Source organism: Phyllostomus discolor, chromosome 7 (assembly GCF_004126475.2).
Source record: "Phyllostomus discolor isolate MPI-MPIP mPhyDis1 chromosome 7, mPhyDis1.pri.v3, whole genome shotgun sequence".
In the NCBI taxonomy this organism is placed as follows: Eukaryota; Metazoa; Chordata; class Mammalia; order Chiroptera; family Phyllostomidae; genus Phyllostomus; species Phyllostomus discolor.
In genome coordinates this window covers 85,087,534-85,111,006 of record NC_040909.2, presented here as the reverse complement: position 1 = coordinate 85,111,006, position 23,473 = coordinate 85,087,534, and the positions used below count along the sequence as shown (strand labels likewise).

General features: G+C 37.4%; 1 protein-coding gene across 6 annotated transcripts in view; it reads right to left on the bottom strand.

Annotated features, from left to right (window-relative positions):
- Positions 1–511: 511 nt before the first annotated feature.
- Positions 512–23,473, bottom strand: part of LRRCC1 (leucine rich repeat and coiled-coil centrosomal protein 1) — a 54,989-nt gene continuing 32,027 nt past the window's right edge. For 4 of the 6 annotated variants that reach the window (XM_036031065.1, XM_036031068.1, XM_028518043.2 and 1 more), the window contains 9 exons: positions 23,327–23,466; positions 13,380–13,581; positions 12,690–12,875; positions 11,777–11,951; positions 10,768–10,931; positions 7,370–7,578; positions 7,140–7,277; positions 4,044–4,179; positions 512–1,025 (listed from right to left, as the gene is read on the bottom strand). In XM_036031065.1, the coding sequence (XP_035886958.1) occupies positions 903–1,025; positions 4,044–4,179; positions 7,140–7,277; positions 7,370–7,578; positions 10,768–10,931; positions 11,777–11,951; positions 12,690–12,875; positions 13,380–13,581; positions 23,327–23,466 (1,473 nt within the window). In that variant the 3' untranslated portion in view covers positions 512–902. Of the gene's footprint in view, positions 1,026–2,392; positions 2,538–4,043; positions 4,180–7,139; positions 7,278–7,369; positions 7,579–10,767; positions 10,932–11,776; positions 11,952–12,689; positions 12,876–13,379; positions 13,582–23,326; positions 23,467–23,473 lie in introns of all 6 variants that reach the window. The other 2 variants (XM_036031066.1, XM_036031069.1) reach the window with 2 other exon arrangements.

Genomic DNA, 23,473 nt, shown 5'->3' with positions numbered 1-23,473 from the left:
ATGAAATGCGATTCTCCCTTTTAAAAGCATTTACATTGTTTTCTGATTCCATCTAATTTTTAAAACTTAGTTCACTCAATATTTGTTAAACACACAGTATCATATTCTTTTTCAAAAATTGTGAGAATAGTATTTAAGTTTTTGTTCTGTATATATAGGAACATAAGAAATGACAAAAGCAAAAGAGTAATAAGTGACCAGACTAATGAAAGAAAACTGTTTCCAGTTGCAAAATAAGAATTCCCTTCATATATATAATGATTAAAAGGAAAAATGAAAAAATGAGGGTGAAAGAGTAGTGTTCCTCTTGAGGAACAGACAATGTTTATGAAACCTTAAATGTAATCTTTAATAAAAAAAGTCATATATATCATAAAAAAGGGGTCATTAGGAGTAATGTGGAGATGGCAATATACACTTTCTTATCAGTGTCACATCTTTTGATCATACAGATTTCAGATACCTTTTGGCTGTATGTATGAGGATTTTGAAAGAATGGAGCTACATCAACTAAAAGACAACCAATGAATATAATTAGTTCTTCATCAATACAATAAGGCAACATTGTTAAAATACTTTCCCTAATATAGTTAAAAGCTAACTTAATGTTCATTTACATATTTATAGGCAAATGTGTAATTATCACACAATGTATAGCACAGAAACAAAGTGTCTTAACGTCTAGTTATTTTGATAGGTTTTTCTAATACACATATTTATAAACAATTTGTTATAAAAACCTACATATACAATTAAATACTTTTTCAAGTCTTTTAAAATATCAGAATGAAATGTGTAGAAAGAGACATTTCAAAGTCATAGCAGTTACTACTATTACAATATTTAATCATTTTTACAATAGGTCAGATGGTCCATTTCAATTAAATTCATTCTCAGAACCATTACAAGTCTTGTTGAATTTCATTTAGTGCAAAAGCCAGTTGCTTAATTTTTGCTTCCATTGCTTTTTTGTTCTTGCAGTTTTCTTGCAGAAGTTCACGCATTTCTTCTTCAACCTGATGAACCTAAATCAAATATAAATTTTACATTTAAATTTCTTAAATAGATTTTAAAATGCATTCTGAAAGCAAAAGGTCAAAAATTGATTCTATGCACTTTGCAACTGTGACATTTATTTAAAGCCAAGAAGTTGTAAAAGGTAACTTGTTCAAATACTAATTGGGAGTATGATGTTTATGCTGGATACAAAGTATATACATGTACATTATCTATTTCTCATCAGTTCTGGTGATGAACACATGGTAATTTATTTAAACTCTATTATAGAGCTTTAAAAAATCTGTTGAAAGTTGTGCAGCTTCTCAGTAGCATGTCTGGACAGAAAGTCTTCTGGCTTAATCTTTGTACTATTCTGTGATGCAGTGAAGGCTGAGACATGAATTTACCTTAAACATGAGACCCTTAAGGACTTTCAAATCTGACATAACCTCCCCTCCCTAATACTATAGTAAAGTTCCTTACTGCATTTCTACAGTTGCTGTTGGTGGTTATAAACTACCTTCTATTCGAGAGGTCATCATTTATTCCTAAACCTACACTTTCCTAGAATTTTCTGTAATTGATACTATTAATTTCTGGTTGAAACTCTCTTCTATGATACATACAGCTCTCCCAACAGAACTATCACAAGGCTTGTCACTTTTCCTAATCTCTAATATAGATTCCCTAACCCTCAGAAAGCTAGTATTTCTCCTATTTTTCTTTCTTGTCACATGTAAGTTCTGGTGCCATTAATCTAACTCCTAAACAGACATATCCCTTTAATATTACACTATATCAGCAGGAGGGGTCCAAATCAGAACTCTGTTTTCCCTTTAGCCAAGGGCCTAACCTTATGCTTTATTTAGTACCTAATAAACCCTAGCCAACACTCCTCAGATTTTAAATAAAACATTTGAATCATCTGTTAACTTGACATGAAGTAAAGAATTCTGAAGAAATTAAACTTCCTTATTAATTGTGATTATTTCCAAAGCCCTCATCCATCTATCTTCACTGGCTCCTGAGGACAATCAATATCCACTAATAAAACCACCTTGATTATAATGATATGGAGTATGCCTTTCCCTTTCTGTTGTTTGACTCTTTTCCATCTACTCATTTCTGAGTCTCCAGTCTTACAGAAGACAGTCATCCCACTTATCCATGGGGATACGTTCCATGATCCCCGCGCCGTGGCTGCCTAAAACCACAGATAGTACCAAACCCCATATATGCTACATTTTTCCCTACATGTACATATATATGATAGAAGCTTAATTTATAAAATAAGCACAGCAAGAGATTAATGATAAAATAATCAGAGCAATATACTATAATAAAATTTATGTGATGTGATCTCTCTCAAAACATCTTACTGTACTGTACTTACCCTTCTTATTCTTGAGATGATGTGAGGTGATAAAATGCCAAACCTATTCCTGAATCTGTAACCATCCCTCACTTGCAGTAAATGGCCTCATGTCACTCATTTGAGGGGCTCCCTTGCTGAAGTCCTCACACAGGCTCAGTGCTTTCTGAGCAACACGTTGCCATCAATCAGAATACATTTTCTGTTCATGTCTTCCACCCACAAATTTAATGCCTTTTTCATCTTAGCTAAGCACTCATCACACACTGTGGCTGTAACTTTTGCAGTCTGAGGTACAACAGCAGAACTAGTACAAATTTCTTTTTCCTTCTTCAGAATTTCATGATAGAAGATTCATTCTTAATGTAGATTTCAGCAACCTCAGCATACGATTTTTTCTTTCTTTATTAAGTCCAGAATGTTCACCTTTCCACTTAAAGGAAGCTCTTTATGGCTCTCTTTGGCATGTCCGAGTTGCCAGCATCACAACTCTTGCACTTTGAGGCCATTATTAACTAAAATAAATGTTACTTGAACACAAGCACTGTGATACTGCGACATCATAACAGTCAGTCTAATCACCAAGGTGGCTACTAATGCTAATGGGAAGGGAGTACACGCAGCATGGAGATGCTGGATAAAAAGATGATTCACATCCAGGGCAGGATAGATTTCATCATGCTACTCAGAATGGTGCTCAATTTAAAACATATGAATTATTTCTGGAATTTTCTACTTACTATTTCAAACCACAATTGCCCATGGGTAACTGAAACCTCAGAAAGCAAAAGGGCGGATTTCCATAGAGGGGACTACTGTATTTGTTTCTTACTACCACTTCAAAATCAGGGAAAAATAAAATTTCGTAACTGTCTGCTCAGCTGGCGGATCTCAACATAGGAGTCACATCTGAATCAACTGTTGAGTTTTAAAAATACCTAGATCTGGCCTGGCTGGTGTGGCTTAGTGGATTGAGTACCAGCCTGTGAACCACAGGGTTGTGGGTTCGATTCCCAGTCAGGGCACATGCCTCTGTTGTGGGCCAGGTCCCTGGTATGTGGCACACTAGAGGCAACCACACATTGATGTCTCTCTCCCTCTCTTTCTCCTTTCCTTCCCCTCTTTCTAAAAATAAATAAATAAAATCTTTAAAAATAAGTAAATAAATAAAAATACCTGGATCCGATCCCAGACTTAGTAAACAAAAATTTCAGGGGGAAGCTCATGCACATGTATTATTAAAAGCTCCTTTGTAAGTGATATTAATATGATAAACTTGATAGTCCTGAACCTTAATTATTAATAAAATAATTCTTGAGAATTTTTCCAGAGTAGTGATGGATTATATTTGATACATTCAATTTTCACCCTGCTTATGTATAAGTAAATGGGCTTTGCTCTGAGACTGGTTAGGGAGATGGCAATTTTTATCAAGAGATCACAGAGCAGGTGCACACCGGAATCAAACTTTCAATTTTGGTTTAATTAGAATTCTATTCTATAACCACTTTAAGAATTACCAATATTTTGGCCTGGCTTCATGATAGTTTTAGCAACATTCGTCGTATCTATTTGGTTATTAAATGATGCTTCCTTTTTTCTTTATAATTTTCAATTTATTTAGCTGTTACAATTCAATACTCATAATCAAAGTGCATTTTACTTACAGTACCTTTAAATTTGCAGAATCAATATATTTCTGCTTTTCATTTTCCAATTGTATAATTTCAGCTTGATGAGCTTCAACAATTGCTTCAACTTGTTTTTTAAAGGCATCATCCATACTAGAAAGCTTCTCCATAGCATCCCTTAAAAACACACAAAAAACCACACATCTCTGTGCATAAAAGTTAGGATGTTTTTCTTTTACTTTGAGATGGCAGCTTGTATATTCATTTTTTTGAAATACGTGCCTGAGAATACATTTATTGATTTTAGAGAGAGAGAAACATCAATCAGCTGCATCCCATACCTGCCCAGAATGTGGACCAAATCCACAACCTAGGAATGTGCCTGGACTGGGAATTAAACCCACGATCTTTTGGTGCACAGGCTGATGCTCCAACCAACTGAACCACCTGGCCAGGATAACAAGCATATTTTAACAGAAGCATAACTCTATTAAATAGCAAAGGGTCATCTATCTCAGGTAACTCTGAGGAGATATGAGCAGTTCACCATACAGGAGGACCAGTTAGTAGCAGAATAGGGTAGGGTAATCTCTGCATATTTGTTAATTCCCACCCTCTGAAAGTTTTGAGTACTCTGGTTCTCATTTATTCTGAGTCTAGGGAAATTGTTTATAAGCACCTTCCCAGATATCTATCATCACTTCTTTTTCCCTCCATGTATTTGTGGTGTGATAATCTGAGAAGTAAACCACAGGCAGGTTTACACTTACAAACAGGTATGTCTGGCTTCCCTGTGCTAATGCTTATTAGATAAAACCCTAGGTTAATAAACACATTAAGTAGTATTCACAAAATTTTAGTGCTAAAAGCTTGAGCCAAAACATCAATATGAATGATTATTAAATATGAATGATTTATGTAAAAAGTTAAGTCCACAATGAAACATTTTCTGGTTTTGGCATCGCCCATAAAAACAGCAGACTGAACATTAGGACCACAAATCAGAGCCTCTTTTATTCCCAGTTACAACACAGTAACCATGTAACTGAAGGGAAGTTAAACTCTACAGTCTACACTGAGGTTTTTCACTATAAAAATAGAATAATCCTGCCAACCTCATTGCTGAGTTAAAAAAATACAAAAAAAAAGTCAATTTATATATTAAAAAGCTATACAAGTAAAAATGTTTTTATTAACAAGAACTCATTTTATTAAGATTCCATTGAATTAAAAATCATATCTACCAAACTTAGTCTTAAAGGTATTAACACATAAAATCAAGTCTATTGTTTTGCCATGAATGAATGACACGCTCAACAATGTAATGTAAGGGATTCTAAAACTTGTCAGGCTTTATGATTTTTATTAAGTTTAGGAATTGCTATTTATAAGGATGATTCTTTCTTACAGTATCTAAAGGACTGCCAATTGCAAAGCTGTGACAGGCAGGGGAGAAAGTTGAACAGGTTCCAAGCTGAGGACTCTGGAACAGTTGGTTAAAAAAAAAGTATAACAGGGTGTGTTAGCAGACAAATGAGTAAATACTGTCAATCAATCAATCAATCAAATCTTTCTGGAGAGGATTAACACTTTCAATTTCATGAAGTTAAAATCTGAGGACTCCAACTCCAGGTCCTATGAGGTATGCTGGAATGGGAACCACCCATATGCGAGTCCGTGTGCGCTTCTGTCTATACCACTCTGTATCTCAACATGAGACTGATGGTGAAACTGCACTACCTATTTCCAAGGCAATCAACTTTATAAATTATTTTAAAAGATTTAGCTATAGATCTTAGAAAGTAAAACCTACATTTCCTCTAGAGCATTTATGAAACCCACACAACCAGAACCCTGGAACACATTTTCTTCCCCTTTGAAATCAGCTGTTGCTTCTGTCACTCAGTGCCTGCAGAGGTCAGGCGACTTACTCCTCTGAAGCCCACATACAATGGCCAAAAATACCACTGGCTGCTATCAATCAAAGAGCGTGAAAACATATGGAATGATAAAAGGGAAAGAAAGTATTTGCCAAATAACTGCCTCCAACATGATTTTGAGGCAGGAGACAGCATAGGAAGAACTCTGAGACTACAGTGCTGTTACAGACCAGCATTTAGCACCCTGGTTATAAGGAAACGCCTTTTACCAATTAGGTAGAATAAATAGTAAACCGAGGCAGGGAGGAGGAAGGAGACAAGTCTCACACACTAACTCAGCAGTCCTGAGCCTGGTCTGATAATATTGCCAGGTGTTCCAGCATCACAAGAGACACTGTTTTAGCAAGAAAGAAGGGAAGTCCTTGAAATTCTATGTAGTGTTCCCACTATCTGAGAAAGAAGGCCTCAAAAGTGTGCTTTCATCCCAGGGCCTGTAATGTGGGAGAGGGTCCCCAGTGTCCAAAGAAGAAGCCCATTAAACAACTTTGGTTAATTGTCTACCTCTGGTCACTATCTGTTTTATGAGGGAGTCCCTGATGCTTACAGAAAGAGCCCATAAATAACTTTGGAAAGTGCCCCAATTTTAATTAACTGCTTCCTGTCACATATTTGTTTTACAATGAGATGAACAATGGGGTCTGGAGCAAGATAAGGATTTGGGCTAATAGACCCCCACACATAACTAAGTTTGGGTAGTCACATTCCCCCAGGAAAGCTGGCACCACATTTACCCATTAATCAATATGTAACTTTTTTCCCTCCTATCCCACCAGCTATATAAGTCCTCATAACAAAGGACTTGCTCTTTCTTGGGGGCTCGGGGTGCTCTTGGCTCTCGGGCCTTTGGGCCTCTGGCCACCCGGCCTCAGGCTGCCCAGGGGCTTGCCACCCTGGTCTTCAGCCGCTCTTGCTTATGTCACCTGTTTTGCCCTGAAACTTTGCCTTTCACCCCCTACTCTACCAGTCCTGTTCTCTTCCATGGGAATGGGCCACTAATAAACTGATTACATGCTACCAGATTTGCTGATATGTAATTCTTTACATGAATCAGCAAGAAGAACCAGATCTTTCCCCTCAACCATTTCAGCTTCCTCCCTCCTTTCCTCCCCGTCCCTTTTTCTTTTATACATTTCACTCATCCCAATCCAGTGTTTCCATTTAACAGAGGGCTCTGCCACTTGAGGACTTAATGCTTACTTTTGTAGTTCAATACTTTTGTCTCTCTCCGCTTTGAGTTTCCTTTCCTTGTTTTCAAATTTCTCTTTCACTTCTTTTACTTGCATTTCCAGATTACAGAGAAGTTCCCCTTTATCATGCCACTTTTGATTAAGTGTACTGAATGAGAAGAAATAATGTTAGAGATAAAACCAGTTATACAAAATTATTAAGGCACATTTTACTTCTCAATGGGAAACACTGTAGAATACCTGTAAGCTTTTCTAATTTCTTCAAGTTCTAATTCCTTTATTTGCAACTGCTGTTTTAGTTTTTCTTTCCTTTCATTGTGTCTTTCTAGTTTCTCAATTATGTCATCCAGTTGTGAAGATTTTTCGTTAAGTTGTTCTTGAGTACATTTCTGTATTTCAGTGATCTTTTGCTGTAATATTTTGACTTGTTCCTCTTTTTCCTGTAAACACTTCAAGAAAATAATCAATACTTTATTAATCTAGGGTGTCTCATTTCCTAATTAATTAGATATGGTTTAAAATTATTATAAAAACTACAAGTTAGAAATAAATTGAATGTTCAATGTGTGTTTTAGAAAAGATTTACAGAATATTGTTTATCACAGTCACTAAGAAACATCACTACTATTTTAAGTGCTATTAACAAAGAAAATTTTTGTCCTATTCACACTTTCCACTTCATGAAGTTAGTAACTGTTACCCACACAGGGAGTAGAAGGGAAAGAGAAAGCAGCAGAATGAAAATTTCAATTAACATTATCTTGCATTTGAAAGAATCTGTGTTCTCATGACAGGGAGAGAAAGAAAACCCTACTATGTGGCTGATAGCAATACAATAAAGGCTGATGGTCACTGGATGCAATGGTATAAATCAAATTATTTCTACTGTGCAAATACTTTAAAATGATGATTTCATCCCTACTAAAATTTCACATGCAAACAGGCTTTATATCTCCCCAAACTTCCTTTTATTATGTCTTCTGTAATGTGAGTCAGACTCACAGGAGGATCAAACCACCTGAAGCTCTGTGCAATGTTGCAGATTCTAGGCCTCACATAGGCTGTTTATCCCAATGAACTTGGTCTTCTGAATCGGGCTGTCTGGGCCTCTGGGGCAGCCTGCTGCACTGGGTTGCAGGTGAGAAGATGGAAGTGGATCTTACTTTTGCTCTTATTCTTCCCTGCCCTCCTTGCCTTTGCCTTTTATTTCTCTTGGAAAGATGGGGGCAAACAAATGCTGGGCAAGTCTAATTGAAGTGCAGATTCTTAAGTCTCGTACAGAATGTGGTTCAGCTCCTCACAGTGTTACAGAATTAAAAATTCTGAGCAAAGGTAGTCAGGTAGTCTTGATCAACATTTGCATGAGTCATGAATTGTTTATTTTCTCCCATAACTCCCTGAACTACTTAGGAGTGAGCAGTCTTGGTATATATTACCAAGAAACCACAAAAGCCATAAAGGATTCTTATAAAATAACCCTATTAACAATAACATTGCAGCATCAGAGTCTTATGATCCATACATGCTGAAAAGTACCAAAATAATACATGGAGAGGAAACAGAATTTCAAAATATAGATCTGTTTCTGACTTCCATAATCAGAAGCTAACTATACAATTTACTTAGTTGAAACATCAAACTCGAAATTTTTCTGATTAGGTCAATATCCCTTTAAGTTATTAGCTATGTTGACTGTTAGAATGTACTGGGACCTGGGCCTATCCCATCACCAGCTAACACCTGACCATGAGATTCCCCATATCAGAAGCAACTGAGGCACAGCCCGTAGCTTCCTGCTGGAAACCAGTGGAATCCTCTCTGCCTCCTCCCTCTTGGCTTCTACCTTTCTACAGAATAAGCCCTCCCTGATCAGATACCCAGGACACCTGGAGCAGATCAGCAGGATGACTCATCCTCCCCCAAAGGTCCACTACATACTTTAAGAGCTCTTCTACCTTTGCCTTTGGGGCTGCTATCCATTCAGACCCAGCTTGCCTTGAATAAAAGCCTTTAGCACTTAATCGGACTTTTCTGATTCCCGGTCTCCTTAGCCACCTTGGTTACCTAACACTGACTTTACTGCTGAAAGAAATTATGCCTGGTTACCTCTGTATGTTATGTGATTATTTGGAAGTACCATTAACACTCATGTCTTTGAGGCTGAGAGAATGTTCTTTAAAGTAAATGTATTAGATTGTGGAGAAAAAATATTGGGTAAAAATCTAAAAATCTTTTGTATATTTTACTAAAATCTAAAACTAAAATCTATCTTGTTGTTTGGCTCCACTATGGCATTATGTCATTTTCTTCTAAAACTCTGCTCAGATTGAGAAGGCATCAGTCTTACTGTGTGGTTAAGTCAAACACAATATACTATGCCAAATGTATCACCTGCTTTGCCTTGTGAAACTTAAATACAAATCACTAGCCTTTCTGTTTCATATATTACTTTAATTCAAAAGAAAATAAGCTTAGCTAGATTTTTTTAAGATTTTATTTATTTATTTTTAGAGAGGGAAGGGAGGGGGAGAGAGAGAGAAAGAGAGAAACATCAATGTGTGGTTGCTGGGGGTTTATGGCCTGCAACCCAGGCATCTACCCTGGCTGGGAATCGAACCTGGGACACTTTGGTTCCCAGCTTGTGCTCAATCCACTGAGCTACGCCAGCCAGGGCGCTTAGCTAGATTTTTAAAACAAGAAAAAAGGCCTACTTCTAAAAAATTTATTAATTTTCAGTGCAGTTTGGCACATATGACCAATATATTTGAAATACTGACTATACTGAGACCAAATTTTCAACTGAGTTAAGGATAGTTCAAGCATTCATACCTACATCTAGCTATGTAGGTATGAAGCAATATGCGGATAAATAGGTTCATTTTCTGTACTTGATGAAGTTAGGTTCTCAAGAAGTTTCTTAAAAATGACCAAGGAAAAAATCTTATCTTAGGTAGTTATAATTTCTCTAAAGAGTGAGTTCCTAATTTTATGAGTGATAACCCCATTAAGAAGTTTCTTTTAAAAAATCCCCTTTCAGTTATTTTTACAATTTAAGATATAACCTCTAGAAGAAAATTTTGAAATTCAAGTTTGATTTAATGCTCAAGATTATTTTCAGTAAATTTCTCTGGAGAATTTTCAGGTAAGATGCTTTGAAACAAGTGATATTTGTTAGTATTCTCTCAAGATAGGCCCAACTGAAGAAAAGGGTATACACAGTGTCCTTGGGAACTAGGATGAATCTTGTAATCTATTCATATACCTTTAAGGATAGCAGGTTTGTCATACCTTTGAGAAGTGAGTTAGCAATATTGAATGATACTAAACAATGCTTTTAAAGGATATTTTAAACATATAAAACATTATTGACACTATTTCCAGTTATTTCAAAGGGTCCTAAAAAATATTCTCCATAAAATTTTGAAGTGAAAGTAATTTTAAGTTAATAAATGAGTGCCCAATACTACTTTTAAAAGCAAAGGGGCAAATATTGCAAAAGGAAACAAATGATAATCTGTCATAAAAATCACAATGGTTGGGATTCAGAGACAAGCATTAATTGGATATTCTGATCCACAGACTCAATGTTTTTCAAACCTGCCATACGCCCTTTTCCCAAAATAAAACATCAAACTTACAACTTTTAATTTTCTGATAGTCTCAGTTTGGTCTTCTATGATTTTGCACTTAATTCTTAACGTGTCACTGTCACGCTCATTTGCCTTCCGCAGAGATTCATTTTCTCTACATAAACTTTCAATCTGCACCTCTAGTTTCCCACGGTCCTGGGCTAGAGAGGATCCTGAGAAAAAAACATCACCAGTAACAAACTTTAGAAGGCCATGGAGGATTTGTATTTTATAAACACACACATTTTAACAATGCATAATAGAGTAACACAAAAGAACTGATTAAAAAAAGAAGATAGATTAGCACAATATGAAGAGGAAAGGGCCAGAGAACAAAAAGGCCTTTTAAATACCCGTAGCTATTTGAAAACCTAAAACAACAAACTGAGAACAAGTAACTCAGGCAGGTACTATCACATTTAATTAATCATGTTATGGCACACAACCAACCCAAACCACGTGAAAAATATTCTTATGTGGAATGACAGATGAATTATGCTCCATTAAAACCAATATCTGTCAACTGTCCATGTAAGTCCTAAAATGAGCCATCTCCTGTTGTACTGCGATTGGAAAGGGAATGGACTGAAGGTAAGTTTACCTAAGCAGATAGTGGTTTTCATCGATAGACCATTTCACATTTCTCCATGTATAACAAGATAACTATTACCAACATTTTTAGAAAAAACCTGAATGCTGTTGCATCTGTACAAATATTCAAAATCACTGTATAGGAAGTAATTATTTTCAACAACTCATTCAACAGATAGCACTCTAGAGGTAGACCTGTTGAGAAAAGTAACCCAATTATACTGGGAAGAAAAGCAACAACAAAAGAATCAGAGTGATAACCTATAGTTGGTATAATAACCTATTTCCTGTTCCCAAGAGGTGCATAGACAGCGTGGCCATTGCTCTTGGTTGTAGTAGCAGGAAAGCCCTTCCTTTTCTCTCTAATACACAGATTTGTTCCTTTAGAAAAATGGGCTATTTTCCGTTAAAAATTTGAGAATTTTACCCTGTTGTGCCAGTTCATGTCCCCACACTTTTCTTTCTGTCCTTAAACCATAAATTAGTGATTCCTTGGCTGCTAGCTCAGAAATAAGCTGGACCTTTTCATGCTTGAGAAGTTCGATTTGGATACTCTTCTGCTTGTCATCTTCAATCAGGATTTCAAGGGTGTTGATTTGATTCTGTATACTCCCAAAAAACATTGAAAAAAAATGCAAAATAATCATTATATTTGAATCCTTTATTTTCTATTTTTGCATTTTATAAGAAAAAGTGTTATTTAAGCAAATGCCAAGTCAATGTTCCTCAGTTTTATATCAGAAAAAGTTTTAGTTTTATTAACTAAAGACAAATGTAGGTGAGGAAATAAAAAGTCAAATTATAAGAGGCTACTCTTTCTAATACTCTGAATTTTATTCTAATACCCTAAGAGAGGAACTAGACCTATAACACTAAAGATTTCTCAGCATTTATATCAGCAGTCTAAAGGTCACTTGCAGGAAGGAAGTCCTCTTGGGCAAAATATCCCTAAAGTTTAAAATGGCAATAACAGAAATTAACTTAAAAATTATTACAGTAGTTATACTAAAAAGCTGGCACTACCACAAAAGTAGTTCTAGTGACTCACTGGCTATTTCCCGAACTTCAACTATTTGAGTATCACCATCAGAATTTTGCTGTCACTGTGCAACTGCCACCTAGTTACTATGTTTCTTAAAATTAATTCACTTATTTTATTTAAATACTATTTTAGTGTAAACAGCATGTTCCAAAATCACATTACTCTCCTAGTTTTATTATTTTTCTCATAGGCATCAAATACACAATTAGTATTTGTTAAAACTGTGCACTTCCTAAAAATTACTTCAGGCCCTTGAGAAGATGAAACAATTTGAAAAGAAAGTGTTACAATGTCTTACCTGCAAGTTTGCTGCTGTTTCCTGTTTCAATTTGGAAACTTCTGCAAGTTTTGTCTTCTGCTCCTTCACCATGCAAGTCAGATCTTCAATTAAAGAGGAAGACTCGTTTTCTTTCCGTTGAGCCCAAACAAGAGCATGTTTGCTCTTTGCTAACTCAGTTGCAACACTTTCAAAACCATCTTTAACCTATATTGCAAAATTACATTATAAATAGTTCTCCAAATACTTAGAAAATAGTTGTTTCTGGAAACAGTTTACTTCTTTTATGTTTAGAATCACACAAGTTTAACATAAGAAAAAAATTCACAGATAACTGGATTTGCAGGCTAGGCCAGGTGACCTGTCTGTGTTGACATTACACAATAGCATAGCTGTTTTGTAGTAACATTTGGCAAACGGAGGCCAAAGCTGGGGTTTAGTATGCCAATGTCTGCCCTACAGAAACCACAGATTCAGGTTTCCAAATCCTCTGTGTACCTGACCATTTACAATCTCACTGGCTTTGAGAACAGCTCTGACAATAAGTTATTATTTCAGCAAAACAACTAAGGCTCTAAGATTTTAAGTGATCTGCTTAAGGTCAGATAGCCAACATGTCAACAAAGCTAGAACTCTATAAAGTGTGGTTCTCTCATCAAACCATATGCTGCTGGTTCTGTTTTCAATAAAAACCTAAATAGCAATTCTTACGTCTTTAAATCTTCTGGCTTCAAGAGTTAAAGCTATACGAAATTCATTCTCTAAATCCAGGTACTGCTGGTTTAATGTGTCAATTTTTTCTTGGTATTCTTTTATCTCTTGCTCATGCTTTGTCTCTTCTTTAGCTACTTCCTTGGCTAAGGCTTCCCGGAACTCAGCATCACTAAAAAACTCCCTTGTTTCAAGTTCTTTCCTAGAATTAAAAAAAAAAAAAAATCACAGGATGTTGTTCCCCTGGAAAGTACACTTTTAAATGTCTTTAATTTTTTTATTTTAACTGTTGTGAAAATACAGTTTTCTGCCGTTTACTCCCATCCCAGCCCACAACCCAGCACTCCCCACCTCTGTCCCATTTCCACCCCCCTTGTTTTTGTACATGTGTCCTTTATACTTGTTCCTGTAAACCCTTCCCCTTTTCCCCTGAAATTCCCTCCACTCTGCCTCTGGTCACTGTCAGCCTATTCTCTATTTCAGTGTCTTTGGTTATATTTTGCTTGTTTGTTTGTTTTGATGATTAGATTCCCACTAAAGGTGAGATCATATGATATTTGTATTTCACAGAGTGGCTTATTTCGCTTAGCGTAATGCTTTCCAGTTCCATCCATGCAATTTTGCTGTTGCAAAGGGTAGGAGCTTCTTCTTTCTTTCTGCTGCATAGAATTCCATTGTGTAAATGTACCATAGTTTTTTCATCCATTCATTTACTGATGGGCACCTAGGTTGCTTCTAACACTTGGCTATTGTAAATTGTGCTGCTATGAACATTGGGGTGCATAGATTCTTTTGGATTGGTGTTTTAGGGTTCTTAGGATATAATCCTAGCAGTGAAATTGCTGGATCAAAAGGCAGATCCATTTTTAGTTTTCTGAGAAAAATTCCATACTGTTTTCTGTAGAACTTTCTGCGTGGCGTGGGCCCAGCTGCCACTTGGAGATACACAGGACCCACGCCCGTGGATAGGTTCTCCCGTGGGGAATCAGGCCTGCAATGTGCCTAGGCCACTTGGAGTCTTGCTCTTGTTAAAAAACTCCCTCAACCGTGAATTGAGGACATTTACTGCAAAGTTAACTTCCTAAACTCCATGCTAAACGTTCTAAGTATTAGTGTAACCAGTTCAACCACTTTTGCGTTTTCATTTGCAAATATCCCTCTTCTGTGATTAGCAGCATTGGCTCCTTTGTTTTCTATAAAAGGTAACCACCTAAAGCGAACCTGTGCATAGTAAATAAGGACCATCATGTAATGTGCTGAGAAACCCAATAAAGGCTGGTCACGGCAAGGACCAAAGCTTTTGCTTCCCTTGAGAGAAAAGCCATGCTGTCCATTTTCCTCCACCGGAATTGGTAGTTGTCCATGTGAATATCTCATTTCGTCCATAATGACATGGACACTGTTGGCCAGAGTCTGCATCAGTTTTCTATAGTGGTTATACCAGTCTACAATCCCACCAACAGTGCACCAGGGTTCCCTTTTCTCCAGAACCTCTCTAACACTTGTTTGTTAATTTGTTTATGATGGTCATTCTGACCATTGTGAAGTGCTGTCTCATTGTGGTTTTAATTTCCATCTCTCTAATAGCTAGTGATACTGAGCATCTTTTCATTTGTCTCCAGATACTCTTTATGTCCTCCTTGGAGAAGTGTCTGTTCAAGTCCTTTACCCATTTTCTTTCTTTTTTAAAAAATTTTTATTTAAAATGTTGTTGCAATACAATTTTCTATCTTTTACTCCCATCCCAATCCACCCACCCAGCCCTCCTCTCCTCCCTCCCATTTCCAACTGCCCCTAGTTTTTATCCATGTGTCCTTTATACTCAGTCCTGTAAACCCTTCCCCTTTCCCCCTGAAATTCCCTCTCCTCTCCCCTCTGAACTCTGTCAGTCTATTCTTTATTTCAGTGTCTTTGGTTATATTTTGCTTGTTTCTCTGTTTTGTTGTTTAGGTTACTGTTAAAGGTGAGATCATATGGTATTTGTCTTTCACTGCCTGGCTTATTTCGCTTAGCATAATACTTTCCAGTTGCATCCATGCTGTTGCAAAGGGTAGGAGCTCCTTCTTTCTGCTGCATAGAATTCCATTGTGTAAATGTACCATAGTTTTTTCATCCATTCATTTACTGATGTGTATCTAGGTTGCTTCCAACACTTGGCTATTGTAAATTGTGCTGCTATAAACATTAGGGTGCATAGGATCTTTTGGATTGGTGTTTTAGGGTTCTTAGGATATAATCCTAGCAGTGGAATTGCTAGGTCAAAAGGTAGATCCATTTTCAAATTGGGTTGATTGTCTTCTTAGAGTGGAGTTGTGTGAGTTCTTTATATATTTTGGAGATTAAACCCTTGTCTGAGGTATTGTTGGAAATGTTCTCCCATACAGTTGGTTCTCTTTTTATTTTAATACCATTTTCTTTAGCCATGCAGAAGCTTTTTATTTTGATGAGATCCCATTTGTTTATTCTTTCCTTTATGTTCCTTCCTTTAGGGGACATAACAGTGAAAATGTTCCTGTGTGAAATATCTGAGATTTTACTGCCTATGTTCTCCACTAGGACTTTAATAGTGTCATGACTTATATTTAAATCTTTTATCCACCTTGAATTTATTTGTGTATGGTGTAAGTTGGTGCTCCAGTTTCATTTTTTTGCATGTAGCTGTCCAGTTCTCCCAATACCATTTGTTGAAGAGGCTATTTTTAGTCAATGTTATGTTGTTGCCCCCTTTGTCACATATTAATTGACTGTAGAGACTTGGGTTTATTTCTGGGCTCTCTGTTCTGTTCCATTGGTCTATATGCCTGTTTTTATGCCAGTCCCAGGCTGTTTTGATCACAGTGGCCTTGTAATAATATAGTTTGGTATCAGGTATTGTGATCCTTTCTACTTTGCTCTTCTTTCTCAAAATTGCAGCAGCTATTCGGGGTCATTAATGGTTCCATATAAATTTTTGAAGGGTTTGTTCTATGTCTGTGAAATATGCCACTGGTACTTTAATATATATTGCACTGAATCTGTAAATTGCTTTAGGTAGTATGGACATTTTGATGATGTTAATTCTTACGATCCATGAACACAATATATGTTTCCATTTGTTTGTGTCTTTCTTAATTTCTTTCTTCAGTGTTGTATAGTTTCTTGAGTACAGGTCTTTTACCTCCTTGGTTAGGTTTATTCCTACGTATTTTATTTTTCTTGTTGCTATATCAAATGGGATTTTTTTTTCTTGATTTCTGCTTCTGCTGTTTCATTGTTGGTATACAAAAATGCCTTTGATTTCTGGACATTGACTTTGTATCCCACTGTTTTCCCAAATTCATTTACTAGGTTGAGCAGTTTTTTGGCGGAGTTTATAGGATTTTCTATCTACATTATCATGTCATTTGCAAACAGTGACAGTTTTGTTTCCTCCTTTCCAATTTGTTGCCTTTTATTTCCTTTTCTTGTCTGATCATTGTGGTTAAAACTGCCAAAGCTGTGTTGAATAGAAGTGGTGAAAGTGGCCAACCTTGTCTTGTTCCTCACCTTAGTGACAAAGATTTTAGTTTTTGCCCATTGAGTATGACGTTGGTTGTAGGTCTCTCATATATGGCCTTTATTATGTTGAAGAATGCTCCCTCTGTTCCCACTTTGCTGAGTGTTTTTATCATAAACAGGTGCTATACCTTATCAAATGCTTTTTCCGCCTCTATTGAAATGGTCATGTGATTTTTGTCTTTGCTTTTGTTTATATAATATATTACAGTTACTGATTTGTGAATATTGTACCATCCTTGCATCCTTGAGATAAATCCCACTTGGTCATGGTGTATGATCTTTTTAATTTATTCATGGATGTGGTTTGCCAATATTTTGTGGAGGATTTTAGAGTCTATGCTCATCAGTGATATTGGCCTAGTTTTCTTTTCTTGTTGTGTCTTTTTCTGGTTTTGGGATTAGGATGATGATGGCTTCATAAAAAGAGTTTGGGAATCTTCCATCTTTTTGGATTTTTTGGAATAGTCTGTGAAGGATAGGGGTTAGCTCTTCCTTAAACATTTTGTAGAATTCTGTGAATTGGTCTGGTCTAGGGCCTTTGTGTGGTCGGAGATTTTGATTACTACTTCCATTTTGTCAGCTGTTGTTGGTCTGTCGAGGCTTTATGCTTCTTCTTTATTCAGTTATAGAAGATTATATTTTTCTAGAAATTTGTGCATTTCACCTAGGTTTTCAAATTTCTTGGCATACAGTTCTTCATAGTAATTTTTTACAAATCTTTGTATTTCTGTGGTGTCAGTTCTAACCTCTCCTCTTCCATTTCTGATTGTGTTTATTTGGGTCCTCTCCCTTTTTTTCTTAATGAGCCTACTTAAAGGCTTGTCGATTTTGTTTATCTTTTCAAAGAACCAGCTACTGGGCTCATTGATCCTTAGAATTGTGCTTTTAGTCTCTATGTCATTTAATTCTGCTCTGGTCTTGGTTATTTCCCTCCTTCTACTTGTTCTGGACTGTCTTTGTTGTTGTTCCTCAAGTTCTTGTAGGCGTAGGGTTATGTTGTTTATTTGAAATGTTTCTATCTTTTTTTTTTTTGGTAGGCCTGTGTTGCTATGAACTTCCCTCTCAGGACTGCCTGCAATGTGTCCCATAAATTCTGGATTGTTGTGAGTTCATTTTCATTTGTTTCCCGAATTTTTTTTATTTTTTTCCCAATCTCATTCTTGACCCATTCATTGTTTAATAGCATGGTATTCAATCTCCATAATTTTGAGTTTTTTTGTTCTTTTTTTTCCCTTGGGGTTTGTTTCTAGTTTCAGTCCCTTGTGATTGAAGAAAATGCTTTTTATGAGTTTAATTTTCTTAAATTTCTGAGGCTTGTTTTGTGTCCTATCATGTGGTCTATCTTTGAAAATGTTCCATGTGCATTTGAAAAAAATGTGTATTTAACTTCTTGGGATGAAGGTTTCTATATATATCAGTTAAGTCCATTTCCTCTAGGGCATTGTTCAATGCCACAATGTCTTTGTTGATATTTTGTTTGGAAGATCTGTCCATTTTGACAGTGGAGTTTTGAAATCCCCTACTAGTATTGTGTTGCTGTCAGTATCTTTCTTGAAGTCCTCTAACATTTTCTCTATGTATTTGGGTGCCCCTATATTGGGTGCATATATATTTACAATGTTTATTTCTTTTTGGTGGATTCTTCCCTTGAGTATTATGAAGTGACCTTCTGGGACTCACTTTATGGCACTTTTTTTTTAAGTCTAATTTGTCTGATATGAGTATTGCTACCCTAGCTTTTTTTCCTGACCCTTTGCTTGGAAAACTTGTTTCCAGCCCTTCATTTTCAGTCTGTGTAGGTCTTTTGACCGAGGTGGGTCTCTTCTGGCAGCATATGTGTGGGTCATGCTTTGTTATCCATTCTGCTATTCTATGTCTTTTGATTGGAGCATTTAATCCACTTACATTTAAGGTTACTACTGATAGGAAGTTATTCATCACCATTTTCATACCTATGTCCCTCTCTTTCTCTCTCTTTTCCTTCTCTTCCTTAAAGCAGTTCCTTTAGCATCTCTTGCAAAGCTGATTGGGTGGAGGTGTATTCTTTTAGACTTCTTTTGTCTGGGAAGCTCCTTATTTGGCCTTCTACCTTGACTGAGAGACTTGCTGGTTAAAGGAGCCTTGGTTGCAGGTTCTGGTTCTCATTACTTGGAATATTTCTTGCCATTCTCTTCTGGCTTGGAGCATTTCCATTGAGAAGTCAGCTGCTAACTTTATCGTGGCTCCATTTTATGTTACTTCCTGTTTCTCCCTTGCTGCCTTTAAGATTGTCTCTTTATCTTGCAATTTTGCCATTTTAATTATGATGTGTTTTGAAGTGGACTTCTTTGGGTTCCTCTTGACTGGGGCTCTCTGTTTTTCATGGATTTGTGCAACTTTTTCTCTCTTCAAATTAGGGAAGTTTTCCATCATTACTTTTTCAAACAGGTTTTCTATCCCTTGCTCTTTTCCTCCTTCTGGTATCTCTATTACAGGGACATTATTACATTTCATATCGTCTTGCATTTTTCTTAATTCCTCTTCATTCTTTCTGAGCCTCTTTTCCCTTTCTTGCTCTTTCTGGTTGTTGTTTTCTACTTTGTCCTCCAGCTCACTGATCCAATCTTCTGCTCCATCGATCCTGTTTGTGAATCCCTCTACTGTGTTCTTCAGTTCAGAAATTGTATTCTTCGTTTTCTCATGGCCCTTGTTGATAGTTTCTATTTTCTTTTTCATGATGATATCATTTCCAGTGAGTTCACTGTAGTTTCCCTGTAGTTTCTGGTAGCTCATTGTGAGCTCATTGAGCTTCCTGATAACCATTGCTTTGAACTCAATATCTGATAATTGAGTTGCCTCTATTTCCCTTAGCAATCTTTCTGAGGCTTCCTCCTGTCCTTTCATTTGGGGATTGTTTCTTTTTCTTCCCATTGTTTGTAAGACTCTTCTTGTTAGCCTCAGCTTCTTAAATTGGTCTGCTCTGGCTCTCTGGGTTTATGTTGTGAACTTCTATGGCAGAATATCTGTGAGCTTCAATGGTGCAGTCTACTTGATGTCCTGAGCTCACTGGTCTTGGGCTGTATTTTAAGTTGGCTCTGTGTTGTCTTTGGCTTTTGATTGTTGTTGGGTCTTTCTTTGGTGGGTTCTTCCCACCAGCTAGTTAAATGAAGGTCACTCTATCCACTACCTCTTGTATTTTGTTGTGCTGGTGTGAGAAGGTTGTGTTGAAGTTGTTTCTTCTGTGTGTCAAGGTTTGAGTATTCTCTCTTGTTCTTGTTCTTGTTCAGTTGTTTGTTCTGGGTAATTTCTCCACTATTTAGCTGAATTTCCAGATAGGTCCTGGATTGAGGTTAGTGTGGCTTCCACTCCCTCCTTCACTTTCTTCTGTTTTAATCTGGTAGTGGTTCCTTTGTTGTTGGGTTTCCTCTTCCAGTTGGTATCCTGGTGTTCACAGCTTCCACCTACTCTTTTTTATGATCAGTTGGAGGGGGAAGGCAAAATGGTTTAAAACAGCAAGAGTGTATTCTACTATATTTACAGGAGCAGCCAGTAGAGAAGAGATAGGAGATCCTTTGGTTATGTATTGTGTTAACAGTGATACTCCACAAAACTAGCCACTTTTTAGAAAGGATGGAAAGAAGATAAGACTCTTCTTGGGGAGGGAAGGATTGTGAGTTGGATCTAGAAAGCAGTGAGGTTGTGGGAGGTCAGATTCTGAGGGAAAGTGAAAGTAAAGGATAGTAAATAGTTGTAGTGTGTGAGAGAATAGAGTTAACCACTACAGTAATAGAGTTCAGGAAACCATGAAGTGGGCTAAGATCTTGGGAGGGGTTTTGTGTAGTATTTACAATTGTATAAAACAGCTATTAGAGCAACAATCATATGACAGAATCTGTGTATTCTGGATAATAAGAATAGGAAAGTCAGACCTTGAGTACTGTGCTCATGAAACACAAGTGAAGTGAAGGACTATAATTTAGCAATACACTATGACAAGAGAACAGGGGAAAACTTTCAAATGATATAATATAACCAGCCAAACAAAGAAGACTAAACAGAAAGAACAGGAACACAAAAATAGTATTAAAATAAAAGATGTAAGAATAATGAAAAAAATCATATAAATATGCAACAACTTGCAGGTTCTCTGTAATAGCAAAGTGAAATCTGTCTCACTGTCTCAGCTGTTGGGATGACCCCTCTTTGGGTCCAATTGTGGTCTTTTCACAGTTCCATGTTTTTTTGTCTCATTTGTGGGTATTTAAAAAAAAGAAGAAGGAAGGAAGAAGAGATCAAATTTGAAAGGCAGAAGGAATAAAACAATAAAGGAAAGAGAGAAAAAAGGAATTGAGACATAAAAAAATAATAAATATCAAAAAGTAAAGAAATACTTAAAATAAAAAATCCTCTTGCTGGTTTCAAACTGTCCAAACCGGTTCTGGTGGTCTTGCTGGCTGCAGCAGTCTGAGGGGCGATTGGTTTCACTTTTCTCTCTTCCTGATCCACACTCAATCAGCCTCAGTTACACACTCTCCCCAGGGCTAGCCAGGCGCCTCTCCTCGGGGCTTTGGGTGTGGGATCCAGGCCTTCCTCAAAGCGCCCTCTCCCCAGGTATACATGTGTGGGCTAGGGGTCCTTCTGCCACCCTACCTCAGTTGCAGGCACATGAGTTCAAGCAAGCTGCCTCCGGTCTCTCAGGTTTGGGTGCGCACCCTTACCAGGGTTATGGGAGTGCATGCAGGGCCTTCCATGCCACCTCAGGAGCGCTGCCCAGCTGAGCTGGGAGGAGGCCGGAGTGACTAATGCAAGAGAATTCCCCAAACAGTGTATGTTTTTTCACTTTTTCTTTTTGAAAAATTCCTCCTACTAAAGCCTGCCACTTTGTACAGCAGCCTGGCCTCCCACGCAGCCCAATTCTCCAACCAGGTCGAGGACTCTCAGGGTCAGGGCCCGTCACGGTTTGACTCTCGACTCTCCCGAGCTGGTGTCCAGACTCCGTGGGTGCTCACAGCCCCTGTATGTTTGCCACTTAGTCCTTATTCCCCTCTCTGCGACTTCAAGCAACCAGGTCTCTCCTGGTGCTGCTCAAACCTTGTTTGGCCGGGGAGGGAGCAGTTGATCCAGCTCTCTCCCAAGAGCCCTGTGGCAGACTTGGCAGGTGCCCAGACTGGGGCTGCAGCTGCCCTGATCCTTGGGACCTTATTGTCCTGAAGCGCTCTTCTTACTGTCTGGTTTTTTAATGTCAGCTACAATTTTTGGTCTCCTATTTTCATATATGTTGCAGTACTGTTGGCTATTTGCTCTGTTCCTTAGATCAGCTAGGTTTTTCTCCCATGTATAGGAGGAAAGTGGAATCTGCTCCCTCCCACCTTGACACCATCTTCTTCCCTTTTAAATGTCTTTAAATAGTAATTAAATAGTCTATATTTCCTAATTTTAAGATGAGCTCTTCACTTTCACACAGAAACTGGGATAGGATAGAGAAGGAATATGAGTTTTACTTGACTGAGTGTTCAGTGGTGATGGGGATCAGAGGTGTACCCCATATCTAGGTTCATGGAGATAGTTCAGGATCCCTGAACTATTACATTTTCTTTAAATGAGAACTCATTCCTTAGAGTTCTCCATTATTTTTCTTGATTAAATCAAGCCCATAAAACAAAATCCATTGTTTCTGGTTTTGGTTTCTTTAAATTAGAACAAGAAGTTAAAAAATATCTGTAAATGAAGCTAAGTACAAAATTTTAGATTTTTAAATTATTCCCCTCAATATTTTGTAGCTATTCTGCCCACACATAGGATATCAATTTTCACCAGCGCATCTACATTTAATTTATACATGAAATCACGGAATTAGCTGATGGTATTAGAAGATAAGCAGCTGAAAGTGTCCCCATCACTGGGGACTCAGAGCACAGCAGGTACACTGCAGCCCATGGACCCAGATGGCCTGTGCCCTTTTCTGGAAACAAACTTTTATTGGCACACAGCCACAACATTCTGTCTTACATTCTGTCTGGCTTACATTCTGTCTACAGTAAAGGTAGTCAGGTGTGCACTGCAAAGCCTGAAATACTTTATATCTGACCCTTCACAGAAAAAGTCTGTTAATACCTGCTTCACAGGAGTAAAAAGCATGGAGTAATTGAACATGCAGTGACCTGAAGGTCCATTAAAATAATTTTGTGTTGGGTTTGCAGAAATGCAAACACATCTTCCCTGTTGCAGGCCACACCTCAGTAATGTCACCTGTGTATCTGTAAAGTATCGGCTACAGTAGAAACTGACTTGGACAAGCACATCCCCTTCGGAGCTCCACCAATGGCCTTTCCACTGCTCAGTGCCTGGCTAGTGTTTGGGGATTGGGGAGGAATCAAGTGGCTTCTTTCCTGTGCATGAATGACAACATTTCCTCGTTTGTTTTCATTTACCTGTGCTCTTGTTCTTTCAGTGCAAGAAGCTCATGAAGCTGCTGTACCTGCTCCTTTTCTTGATGAAGGGAAGTTCGCAGTAAGCTTATTTCTTGGTCAGCAGCTGCAGCTTTGAGTTCCACCTCTTCAACAAGTCGCATCTGAGTA